The sequence below is a fragment of the Nematolebias whitei genome, chromosome 19, assembly GCF_014905685.2.
Source record: "Nematolebias whitei isolate Nwh7 chromosome 19, NemWhi1, whole genome shotgun sequence".
Classification (NCBI taxonomy): domain Eukaryota; kingdom Metazoa; phylum Chordata; class Actinopteri; order Cyprinodontiformes; family Rivulidae; genus Nematolebias; species Nematolebias whitei.
The window spans coordinates 37,265,032-37,275,826 of NC_056516.1; the positions used below are offsets into that span (position 1 = coordinate 37,265,032).

The 10,795-nt window shown below is 41.0% G+C and overlaps 1 protein-coding gene across 3 annotated transcripts in view; it reads right to left on the bottom strand.

Moving 5' to 3' along the window:
• Positions 1-9,751, bottom strand: part of znf384a (zinc finger protein 384 a) — a 14,460-nt gene extending 4,709 nt beyond the window's left edge. For 2 of the 3 annotated variants that reach the window (XM_037693569.1, XM_037693567.1), the window contains exons 1-7: positions 9,611-9,751; positions 7,072-7,139; positions 5,975-6,299; positions 4,651-4,773; positions 4,150-4,304; positions 3,988-4,064; positions 3,626-3,850 (exon numbers count right to left, since the gene is read on the bottom strand). In XM_037693569.1, the coding sequence (XP_037549497.1) occupies positions 3,626-3,850; positions 3,988-4,064; positions 4,150-4,304; positions 4,651-4,773; positions 5,975-6,299; positions 7,072-7,134 (968 nt within the window). In that variant the 5' untranslated portion in view covers positions 7,135-7,139; positions 9,611-9,751. Of the gene's footprint in view, positions 1-3,625; positions 3,851-3,987; positions 4,065-4,149; positions 4,305-4,650; positions 4,774-5,974; positions 6,300-7,071; positions 7,140-9,259; positions 9,551-9,610 lie in introns of those variants that run through there. The other variant, XM_037693568.1, reaches the window with a different exon arrangement.
• Positions 9,752-10,795: the final 1,044 nt, after the last annotated feature.

Below are 10,795 nucleotides of genomic sequence, written 5' to 3' on the forward strand. Positions count from 1 at the left end.
CCATCCATCCATCCAACCATCCATCCATCCATCCAACCATCCATCCAACCATCCATCCATCCATCCAACCGTCCGTCCGTCCGTCCATCCATCCAACCAACTGTCCATCCATCCATCCATCCATCCATCCATCCATCCAACCAACCAACCAACCAACCAACCATCCATCCATCATCTTTCGCTTGTTCCAAAGTCGGGTCGTGGAGGCAGCAGCTTGAGCAGGGAGGCCCAGGCATCTCTTTCCACAGCCACCCCGTCCAGCTCTTCTGGGAGGACTCCAAGGCGTTCCCAGGCTAACTAAGAGACGTAGTCCCTCCAGCGTGTCCTGGGTCTTCCCCGGGGTCTCCTCCCAGATGGACATGCCCGAAGCACCTTCCTACAGAGGCGTCCAGGAACCAGATCCTTACCATAGGTGAGGGTAGAAACGTAGACTGACCGGAAAACAAAGAGCTTTGTCTTACAGCTCAGTTCCCTCTTCACCTCAACGGACTGGCACAGAGTCCACAACACTGCAGAGGCTGCACCAATCGGTCTGTCAACCTCACACTCCATTCTTCATTCGCTCTTGAACAAAACCCAGAGATACTTGAACTCCTTCATTTGAGGCAGAACCTCACCCTTCACCCAAAGAGAGCGACCCACCCTTTTCCGACTGAGGACCATGGCCTCAGATTTGGAGGTGCTGATTTTCATTCCAGTCGTTTCACACTAGGCTGCGAACCGCTCCAGTGAGAGTTGGCGATCACGGCATGATGACGCCAACAGGACCACATCATCTGACAAGAGCAGAGATGGAATCTGAGGTCACCGAACCGGACTCCCTCTGCCCCCTGGCTGCACCGAGAAATTCTGTCCATAAAGTTATGAACAGAATCCGTGACAACGGGCAGCCATGGCAGAGACCAACTCCCACCCTGAAGGGGTCCGACTTACTATCTGCAATGTGAACCAAACCCTCGCACCCACTTGTATAGGGACCGAACAGCCCGTAGCAACGGCCCCCAATCCCATACTCATGGAACACCTCCCACAGTGTACCTTGAGGAACACGGTTGAAAGTCTTCTACAAGTCTACAAAACACATGATGGGAAAACTCCCATGACCCCTTGAGGACCCTAGTGAGGAGCTGGTCCAGTGTTCCACAGCCAGGGGAACCCGCATTGTTCCGCCTGGATCTGAGGTTTGACCAAGGATCGGACTCGCTTCTCCAGTATCCCTGAACAGACCTTACCAGGGACGCTAAAAAGAGTTATGCCCCAATAATTGGAGCACACCCTCCAGTACCCCTTTTTGAAGAGGGGACCACCACCCCAGTCTGCAAATCCAGTGGCACTGCCCGCGATGTCCACGTGATGTTGCAAAGGTGTGTCAGCCAAGACAGCCCCACAACATCTAGAGCCTTAAGGAAATCAGGATGAATCTCATCCAGCCCCAGAGCCCACAGAGCTTTTTAACTACCTCAACGACCTCAGACACGGTTATGGTTTACTCCACAGTTTACTCCTAAAACAAATACATTTTAAGTCAACTAATTGCTGTTAGTTTCAAAGTCTTCTGGTAAAATTGTTCTGTTAGAAAACACAAGTTAATATTTGAGTTAACAGTAAAAAGAGTGAGACATGTTCATTCTTCTGGTCCTGAATGCAACATGTTTGAGTGGAACTTTGCTTCGGCACTCAGGTGATCCCAATCAATGCAAACTGGAGACAGAGTCAACAGGTAATGGGCTCGGCATACTCCATCCAAAGCCAAACAGTCGACTCATGTCATATGGATGCAGGACACTCATTTGTGCACACACCTTTCATAGTCCATGAGACAGAGTTCCTAGGAAAGCCCTCTCGCTGCAGTATTCGTTACCGCAGGGGTTTCTTCCCGCCACAGTCTCCACTCGTCCCTGCACCGTTTGGCCACTAATCTATCATGAAGAAAGCACCACACTTTTCAGCAGACAGACTCCTCCTCTGTACGATCTCCATCCAGAAGTTTTTGACCATTTGACCAATTGTTTGAAGAGTATTGCAGCTGAATGTCCGAGTGCATTTGCGCATTGACAAACACCCCCACAAACGTCTGACCAATCACGCAATACTTATAGCACATACGCCTGTGAGAAAAAAGTTTGGGCCAGGCCTTGTGTCAAGAAGGGGCGAAGCTGCTCTGCCAACAAAATGACGCAATTTTTGTCACACAACTATGACAATGAGAGCCGATTCGTCACTTTGGATGGAGTATGATGGGCTCTTAACTGCTGATCAATCTCTTTCCCTCACCTGCCCAAGTCAAAACTATCTTTCTCCTTTCACCACTGATAAACAGAACTGGAGAAACTGACTTTTCCTGCTCAGAAGAATGCATTTCAGTCATTGCTGTTGCTAAAGAAACCAAAATTTGCTTTTCAGCTTTTTTATTTAATTATAAGAGGCTGACTTAAAACACTTGTATTTCAAGTCTAAGCAATTCCACTGACAATACAGTTTCTGGATAAATGATAATAGGGGGATACCTAAAGATGTTAGGAAAGAGATCTTAAGGTGACAAAGAGTCCCAGTCAAGGTAGTTTTGGATTTAGCAGAACTAAGGTCAATGAGTACAGTTTCAGTCCTGATTTTTATTGTTTTATGTCACTGTAAAAAAGCTGCCATACAGAATTGTGGGAGGACAGCAACATGTTTAATCTGTTGAAACATTTTGAAAACAGCTGCCTCTAATGTCTGAAGTTTGAGCATTTTGTGATGCTATAGGAACAGAGGTTCCAGTATAAATTTGTTTGAATGCAAAAAAGCTTTGGTCACAAAATGTTCAACTGGAGCCACTCAAAAAACATGTCAACAACATCAAAAAAATGTACTACCCTACTAACTTATTAAAAATATTTGACTTTCTACTGCCTGATATCATTGCTGAGCTTAGCTCCACCGTTTATCATTTGATCAGAAGCTTGTTCTTCTGCATGCAAGTCAATTCTGTTGATCTAATGCAGCAGAGCATGCAAGGCAATTATAAGATGCTTAAAAGTAGAAACAACAAACCAAACAGAAACCAAGTGTGCAAAGTGTGATAATGTCAGAAAACATGAATGCAGCAATGAATGGTTTGAGTGTCTAAATATGGACTGCATCACACACACTTCAGCTAGCTGAGCACAGACTCCTCCCAGTGCAGACCCACACAGTGACAAAAACTGACAGTGGGTTCAATAACTTCTGTGCTTTTACAGCAAACGTTTTGCAAAAGTTTGGTGTAAGAAACTAGAAGTATCAGACTGAGTTAGTATTTGCTAATTCCTTGGATGGGATCAGGAAGTCCTGAGTATCAGTTTTCAGCTGATAAATTACTATATTTTGATGATAACAGCTAAAATAACATTACCTTCCATAACAAACTTCACACTACCCACATAGTCTTATATTAAACTTAATGTGACCTTAAAGTGATACTTCAACAGAGAAAAAAAAAGCTTAACTTTGTCAATACTTTCTCAACATTTCCCCAGTTCACCATCTCGTTCCTGCACGTGTTTCTCACCACACAGAAGCTCGTGCACTTACAGCAAACACTACAAGCACAACCAGACGCACACACACACACACTCAGGAGCTCACAAACCAGTTAGCCCAGTACCGTGTGTGCTGCTGTAGGTGACTGAGCTGCCTGAAAGTTTTCTGGCAGTAGGTGCAGGTGTAGGGCTTGGCCCCGCTGTGGATGCGGATGTGTTGGGATAAGTAGCTGGAGTTGGCAAATGACTTGGAGCAGTGGGGGCACTTGTGGGGCTTGGCCTCGGTGTGGGACTTGGCGTGGATCTGCATGTCTGACTTGCTGAAGAACGTCACTGCACACATCCGACACCTTGGCAGCAGGACAGGGAGAAAAGCAAGAGAGGTTTTACAGTAAACACAGCAGTCTGAAAGAAAGGTTCAGAAAGTACAGAATGAACTGGCAGATGAACAATTTTGATCTATCTAATCGAAATATTCTTCTGCTACCTGTAGGATTTGGGGCCATCTTTGCCAGTGTGATCATCCTCATCATTTGACAAATCGTATGGGTCTGAACTGTGGTGCTGTAACATAGAAACAAAATATTATTAAGGATACAGGTATTGATAAATCATTAAACAATACAATAACACCCAAGAAGAACTTTACCTGTCCACCAGCTGCAAGATGTGCCAAAATTAAAGCATCACTTCCTGGAGGAAGGACGCCACTCACTCTGCTCATCATCTGTTTGCTCTTCCTGCCTCGCTTTGATGGAGTCGGCATGACAACGGCAGGAGGAACAGCAATGTCCTCCTTCTTATCTGGAAGAAGGGAACGGTGAATGAGTCTGGGACTGATGAGTGAAAACACAAGCCGAACTATTCAAGCTTTTGGAGTAATCAACATCTGCTGATATGTCTTTATTAGAAGCAAAACACAAAATGCACTAAAAAAACAATTTAAGTACTAATAATTATTAATAGGTATTTTTACAATGAGTTTTACTATTTGGACTATAGCATAAGATAATACTGAAAAGTGAACATTTAGCTGCTCAAACATTAAAGATAAAACGATGCCCTGAAGACACAACACCATCCATCCACACGTGGGTTTTCATGAGCACGCCGGCATGACGCAGCTGATGGTGATCTGCGGCTGTGTTACCTGTGTTTGAGGGGTGCACTGCAGACACTATCATGGTGGTAGCATTGTGGGGTCCAGCTACAAAGGACTGCGTGGAGGCTGTGGGGACCAGCGTGCCTTGTGGGGTGGTGATCACTAACCCCGCTGAGAAGAAAAGAGAATCTGTAACCCGACGTCCAGATTAGGACAATTTAAAGTTCTTACTTCAACCAAGATCATAGTCATAGAAAAAATGTTTTCAACTCTGACAGTATTCAAAATTGCCACCGTAGTTCGTACAACCTCAATTCCAAAAAAGATTTGGATGGTTTGTTAAATGTAAAAAAAGATTGCAGTGATTTTTAAATCTTGGAATGGAACATAGTAAACATATCTGGACATTACTTCATGGGCTCAGGAACACTTCCACAGATTGTCTGTAAACACAGTTCATCCACAAAGGTGCTTAAAAACCTAGCAGACAAAGATGAAGTCACATGTGTACGAAAATCCAGAACCGCTGCCGTCTTCTCTGGACCAAAGCTCATTTCAAATGGACTGAAGCAAAGTGAAAAACTGTCCTCTGGTTAGACAAATGCAAATTTGAAATGCTTTTTGGAAACCATGAGTCCCCCACACTAAAGAGGAGAGGAACCATCCTGCCCATTATCAGCTCTAAATCAGTTCAAAAGCCTGCTTCCCTGATGGTATGGTGGTTCATTAGTGCTGCTGGCATGGACAGCTTGCACATCTTGAAAGACTTCATCACTGCAGAAAAGTACCTACAGGTTTCAGAATATCTGTTCCATCCAGTAAAAAAGACCCAGAACTGATGAACAGCTAAAATCCTACATCAGACAAAAATGGGACAACATTCCCCTCCAAAAGTTTCAACACCTGGTCTCCTCAGTCCCAATACAAATACAGGCAGTTGTTAAAAAAGAGGTGAGGCGTCACAACGGGAAACACGGTCCTGTTTCACATTCTGGAAACGTGATGCCGCCATAAAATTCCAAGTTACTTTATTTTTTCAGAATGTTTACCAAGTTTCATTGTGCACTAAGTATGGATTTAAAAGAGTTGCCAATATTTGTATTGTTTTTATTTAACATTTTAATACAACATGTTAACTCTTTAATCATTGGGCTTGTATTAAAAGGTGCACATTAAAAAACTGCTGTATGAAGCTGCTAATACTGTGACTTTAAAACCTGCTGAGATCACCTGCAGACAAACATTCAGTGTTTTTTCTGTCCAACACTCTCCTTTAATTGATACCAAGACATAAAATAACAGAATAAGAACATCTGTAATGAGTAGAGGATTTTATATTCAGTCAAGAGAAAATAAAAAGTATTTTTCTCACCTGCAGTCATGATACCCGTAGAAGGAACAGGCACAACGGTGACGTTCTGGGAGGTGTGGGACTGGTGCAGGTGGCCTCCAACTCCACTCAAAGGTGTGTTACTATTACTTCCACCACTTCCTCCTGTTGAAGCCCCTCCTCCTTCCTGTTTGGGGACCACTCTCACCCCAGCCCCTGGATCCACTGAGCTCGGGATGGCGAGCACAGCTGTGGGGTAGTGAGGGGACGAGGTGGAAGAAGCAGAAGAGTGAGGGAAGGGGGGCGCATTGGTCTTGTCTGGACCCAGCTGATCTTTTGCTTTGTTCAGGAACATGGCGTTCTCGATCTAAACAAGGGTGAGAAGAGGAAGGAAAGAGGGAGGGGTGAAGTATTTAAGGGGAGATGGAAGATGAAATGTTTCATGGAGATGAGAAATGATGAAGGGAGGGTTGTTGGTGACAAATAAAGGAAGTTTCCAACAAATAAGGAGGACAAGGTGAGAAAATGAATAGCATGATAAGAAAGGGAGGAGGTGAAACATGCAAGTAGTGGAAAAGCCAGTCAGGTTGATAAATGGCAGGATATTACATTTGAGTTAAAAGTGAACACAGATTTAAAAATGAAAATGGGAAATGTCAAGGATGGGTTTAATTCATATTAAGAAAAAAAATGAAGGGCAAAGATACCATGAGAAGTCAGGAAAATGGAATAATGGAAAGATGAAATTGTGGATTATGTTGATGTGAGGACAGGAGGGTGAGGCAAAAAGATGAGAATAGGCAAAAAACAGGCAGAGGGAAGGAAAGGAGTGGAGAGGATGAGTTGGATTAGTGAGGCCACAGAGGAAGAGAAGAAAGCAATGAGATAAAAAATACAAAAGCATGGTGAGATGCAAAAAAATAAATAGAAATCAAGAAAAAAAAAAAACAGATGAAAGAGGAGAGGGACAGGAGTGATCATATGATTGAGTGAATGCACCAAGAAATACTCAAAAGACTTCACAGTGTGCTTAACTTCAGCAAGTGAATCCTTGGAAGTTTTTCCAAAAACAAAGTGATAATGGCTTCACCATTACACCATGTGCATTTTAAGACAATTCCAACAATAAGGTTGTCTACCTGTCCTTGTACTGTGGGGACGGGAGACCAAAAGTATGACGAGTTGAAATGGGAATCGTCCATTATTTCTGTAATTACAAAGCAACACACTTAGAAAACACCTGTCCTTCCCCTCCGTGTTTATTTGATTTTTGTTACATAAAGGTAGACCACGCATGGCTGCATTTTAAATATATTAAGCTCATTTCCTTCCCATGCTCTCCTCCACAGACTGACTCAGCCTAGAGTCTGCAAAAGCTCCAAAATTAAAGTTGTTTGTATCAAGAAATTTCATTTAGAAGTGAATTGGGTGGTAAAACCCGAGTAGATGGGAATATTTTAATAGTAATTTAAATAATTGACCAAAGTTAAAGAGAGGGTGTTGAAGGAATTAAGCTGATCACCCCTGGGGGGATGAATATAAAAACGACCACATAAACACACAGCCTGTGCACCTTTGTAAACTTTTAACACAAAATGTGTTGCTATGAACACATTACAGAATGTTGTAGTGGTTGCTTAATTTCTAACGTCAGATGGTTTTAAAAACACAGTTAGGTTTTACTGAAGGTGACTGCTGAGTCAGCAGAGTGAGCGCTGAGTCACAATTCACAAAATATTTGTAATTCTGTGCAGCTTTCAAACTTCAACTACTCCAGCAGTTTTTAGCCATTTTAACTATTCAGAATGTTCAGCTTGTGCAGGAAATTACTGCTATGACTTTTAGAACTTTTATACTTTAAAAAATATTCAACACTTCAAAGTAGTGAAAACTTATGTGCTCTTAGCAGTCCTTAGAGAACTTGTACCGTCATTGAAATGCTACTAGAGTTTGGCTAATTTTAGCTAGCTATTTGTTACATTTAAATAGTTTGCAACTTTTAACTAGTTTTGCTACTTTTTGCCATTAACTAGCATTTTGTAACATTTACTATCTAGCTTGATGAATTTCCCTTGGGATTAATAATGTATTCTAGCTATCCTTTTGATACATTTAGCTAAGCTTTTTACTATTTTGAATTTTAGCTATCTCCTTTTGGCTTAATCTTTTGTTGATTTAAACTAGTGTTTGTCCATTTGTATCTATCATTTTGTAATTTTTAGCTTTAACTAGTCTTTTGCAGTTTTTTTTAACAACTGTTTTTTATATATTTAGTGTTCTGATGACATTTTGCTGCAACTGTCAAACTTTATGTTTAACTTTTACCTAGCCTTTAGCTTCTTTTAGCTAGTCTTGTCATTTTTACCTACTAGTAACCGTTTTGCTACCTTACCTTTTAGCTAGTCTTTTTCTAATTTCAGCTAACCTTTTGCTGTTTTTTGCTAGTGAATATCAACTTTTAGTTCTTACCACTAAGCCTCTTTTAGATTGCAGCTAGCATTTTGCTACACTTAATTTTTAGATAGTCTAAATCTTTTAGATTTAACAACTAATTTCAGAAGTCATTTAGCAATTAGTATTCACATTGCATTTAAGCAGAAAAGGCAGATTATGTCATTCTGTATTTTTCTTCCTGAGCACAAAGCTGATTTTTTTTAATATTGGCATGAATTTTTAATTGATTTTGCACATATTTACAGCAGAAAATGTAGTTTAAGGTTGGCTTTCTGAATGCACGAGACATTTTGGTTGCCATGCAGTGGTTTTGCCACCATACCCGCCAAAAATGCATGCGTGTAATTACATGTTAGTGAAGCTGATGTAATGGTTTGATTAATAAAAACATTTTCAAAGAACGCACATGTAAAATATTACACGCCTGACACATTTGAGGCAACATTATTTCATGCAACAAATCTCAGGGTATGTTTGTGTTTCATGAGCCTTTTTATCCTCTGCAGCACAGTTCATATAACATGAGAAAAGGCTAAATAATTCCCCATATGCTGCAGCTTTCCCGCAACTCACTATCGACAAAACTAGAGGGGACGTTAACTGTGCATTAAGTCAATGTTTCAATGCTCTGAGAGCCATTTTTTTAATTTTGACGAGGGGACACAAGCTGGCTCCAAACTGTGGCTCCGCTAACTGCGGGCTAATGTTAGCCGTGCCTAATGAAATGTTGCAAAAATAAAACCAGAAGCGATCGTTCACAGCTAGGAGACATCTTGGAACGCTCTCGGCACTGTCTGTTGTGTTATTCTGCAGCCTGTCATGAGCTGAGGGTGTTATCTGGGTGACACACAAACATGGCTAACGCTAACTTGCCTCCATTAATTTTCTCCTTTTGTTCGCTGGCTTGTTCACTCAAGCTACAAGGCCTGTATGTTCATATTGCTTAACCAGCTTTTCCGCTTAGCAAACACAAACATCCTCGCTCCCTGCGCCTCCATTCCTCACTCCCTGCTCATCTCGCCGAGAGAAAATAAAAAAAGAGAAAAAAAAGTCTCGAATAAAAAAAAAAAAAAAAAAACAAGATAGAAAAAAACGTCGAACGCCGTTGCCTCTGTTGGAGACGCAGCTTCATGCAGACTTCCGGCGACCGAGACGACGGTGCTCCCAGACACACTGAAAAAAACAATTAATTTACAACCGAATTATAACTCCTAAGTTAATTACCGGTGAACTGGACTCCCTTTCAACCCCCCCGAAGCTTCCTCGGAACGGGACAGTTGAGAAACTTTGTCCAAATCCGTCCCTCAAAGGTCTCAGATATGCCGTTTTTTTCTTCGTTTTTTCTCTTTTTTTCCCTCCAGTTCTTTTTACAGGGGTCAAGTCGGACAGATTTCAGTAGCGGAATTTCCGGTTTTATCTTTCAAAATAAAACCACAAAAATTGCGTAGCCACTAAAACAGCTGCACCGTAGTTTGAGATTTTATTGTTTTTAAACGCAGAACATTCATAAAAAGTAATGTGGATATAGTCTACATTTAGTTTTTTTTTTACTTTTGTTCGCTGGAGTCTTGTGTGGTTCAAGTCTAATTTTCCAAAACAAAATGCACCCTCTTCTGGTATTAAACTGTTATTTCTGGTTAGTTTGACTAAACAACTCAACATTTCCGGTTTAAATAAATGTTCCCATCAGTGAGCAGGTCTTGAATGAATACTTGCTAAATATACAGAGAACTGTGAAAGTCTTAATTAACAAGTGCAACCACCCTTTCTTTTAAGTTTCCATCCAAGCAGTAAGACTTTTTTATAATCCTTTAAATAAGTCCCAGTAGTTTAGGTTTTCTGCAACACTTTCAAAGATCTTTACATTTTGCATGTTTTAAGTCTAGTCCTTGTTCCAGAATAACATTCCTCTAATAAAGTCTAACACAAGAAAGCATTTACTGATGTAAACAAAATACCCATAAATCAGCATACCTGGTTTTCTCCATAACAGACGAGTGAAATAAAATAATCAAATTACACAACTGTAATATTTAAATTTGGTAGCTACTTTTAAAAAAAAACAGGAAACACAAAAAAGTGGTATTCCGTTGAAATTTAATAAGCATATCGATGAGAAGACTCGTCTTAAAACACAAATTTCCATAAATACAGTTACAGGAATTAAAATTCAACAACTTGTTCGGTTTCATTCTACCAGAACTTTAATGGAGTCACTCGAAATTTAATACATTTATGGTGACACACAGGAGCCTATCATAAAGTTATCAATGATTCCTTCTGAAACAGACAATGCTACACCAACACTGTATCAAATATATATATTGCATAAACCACATAAATGCCACTATTTGTTAAATTTAAAACATGATGTGCACTCTACTTTGGTAGCTCCACAGAGACACTTGC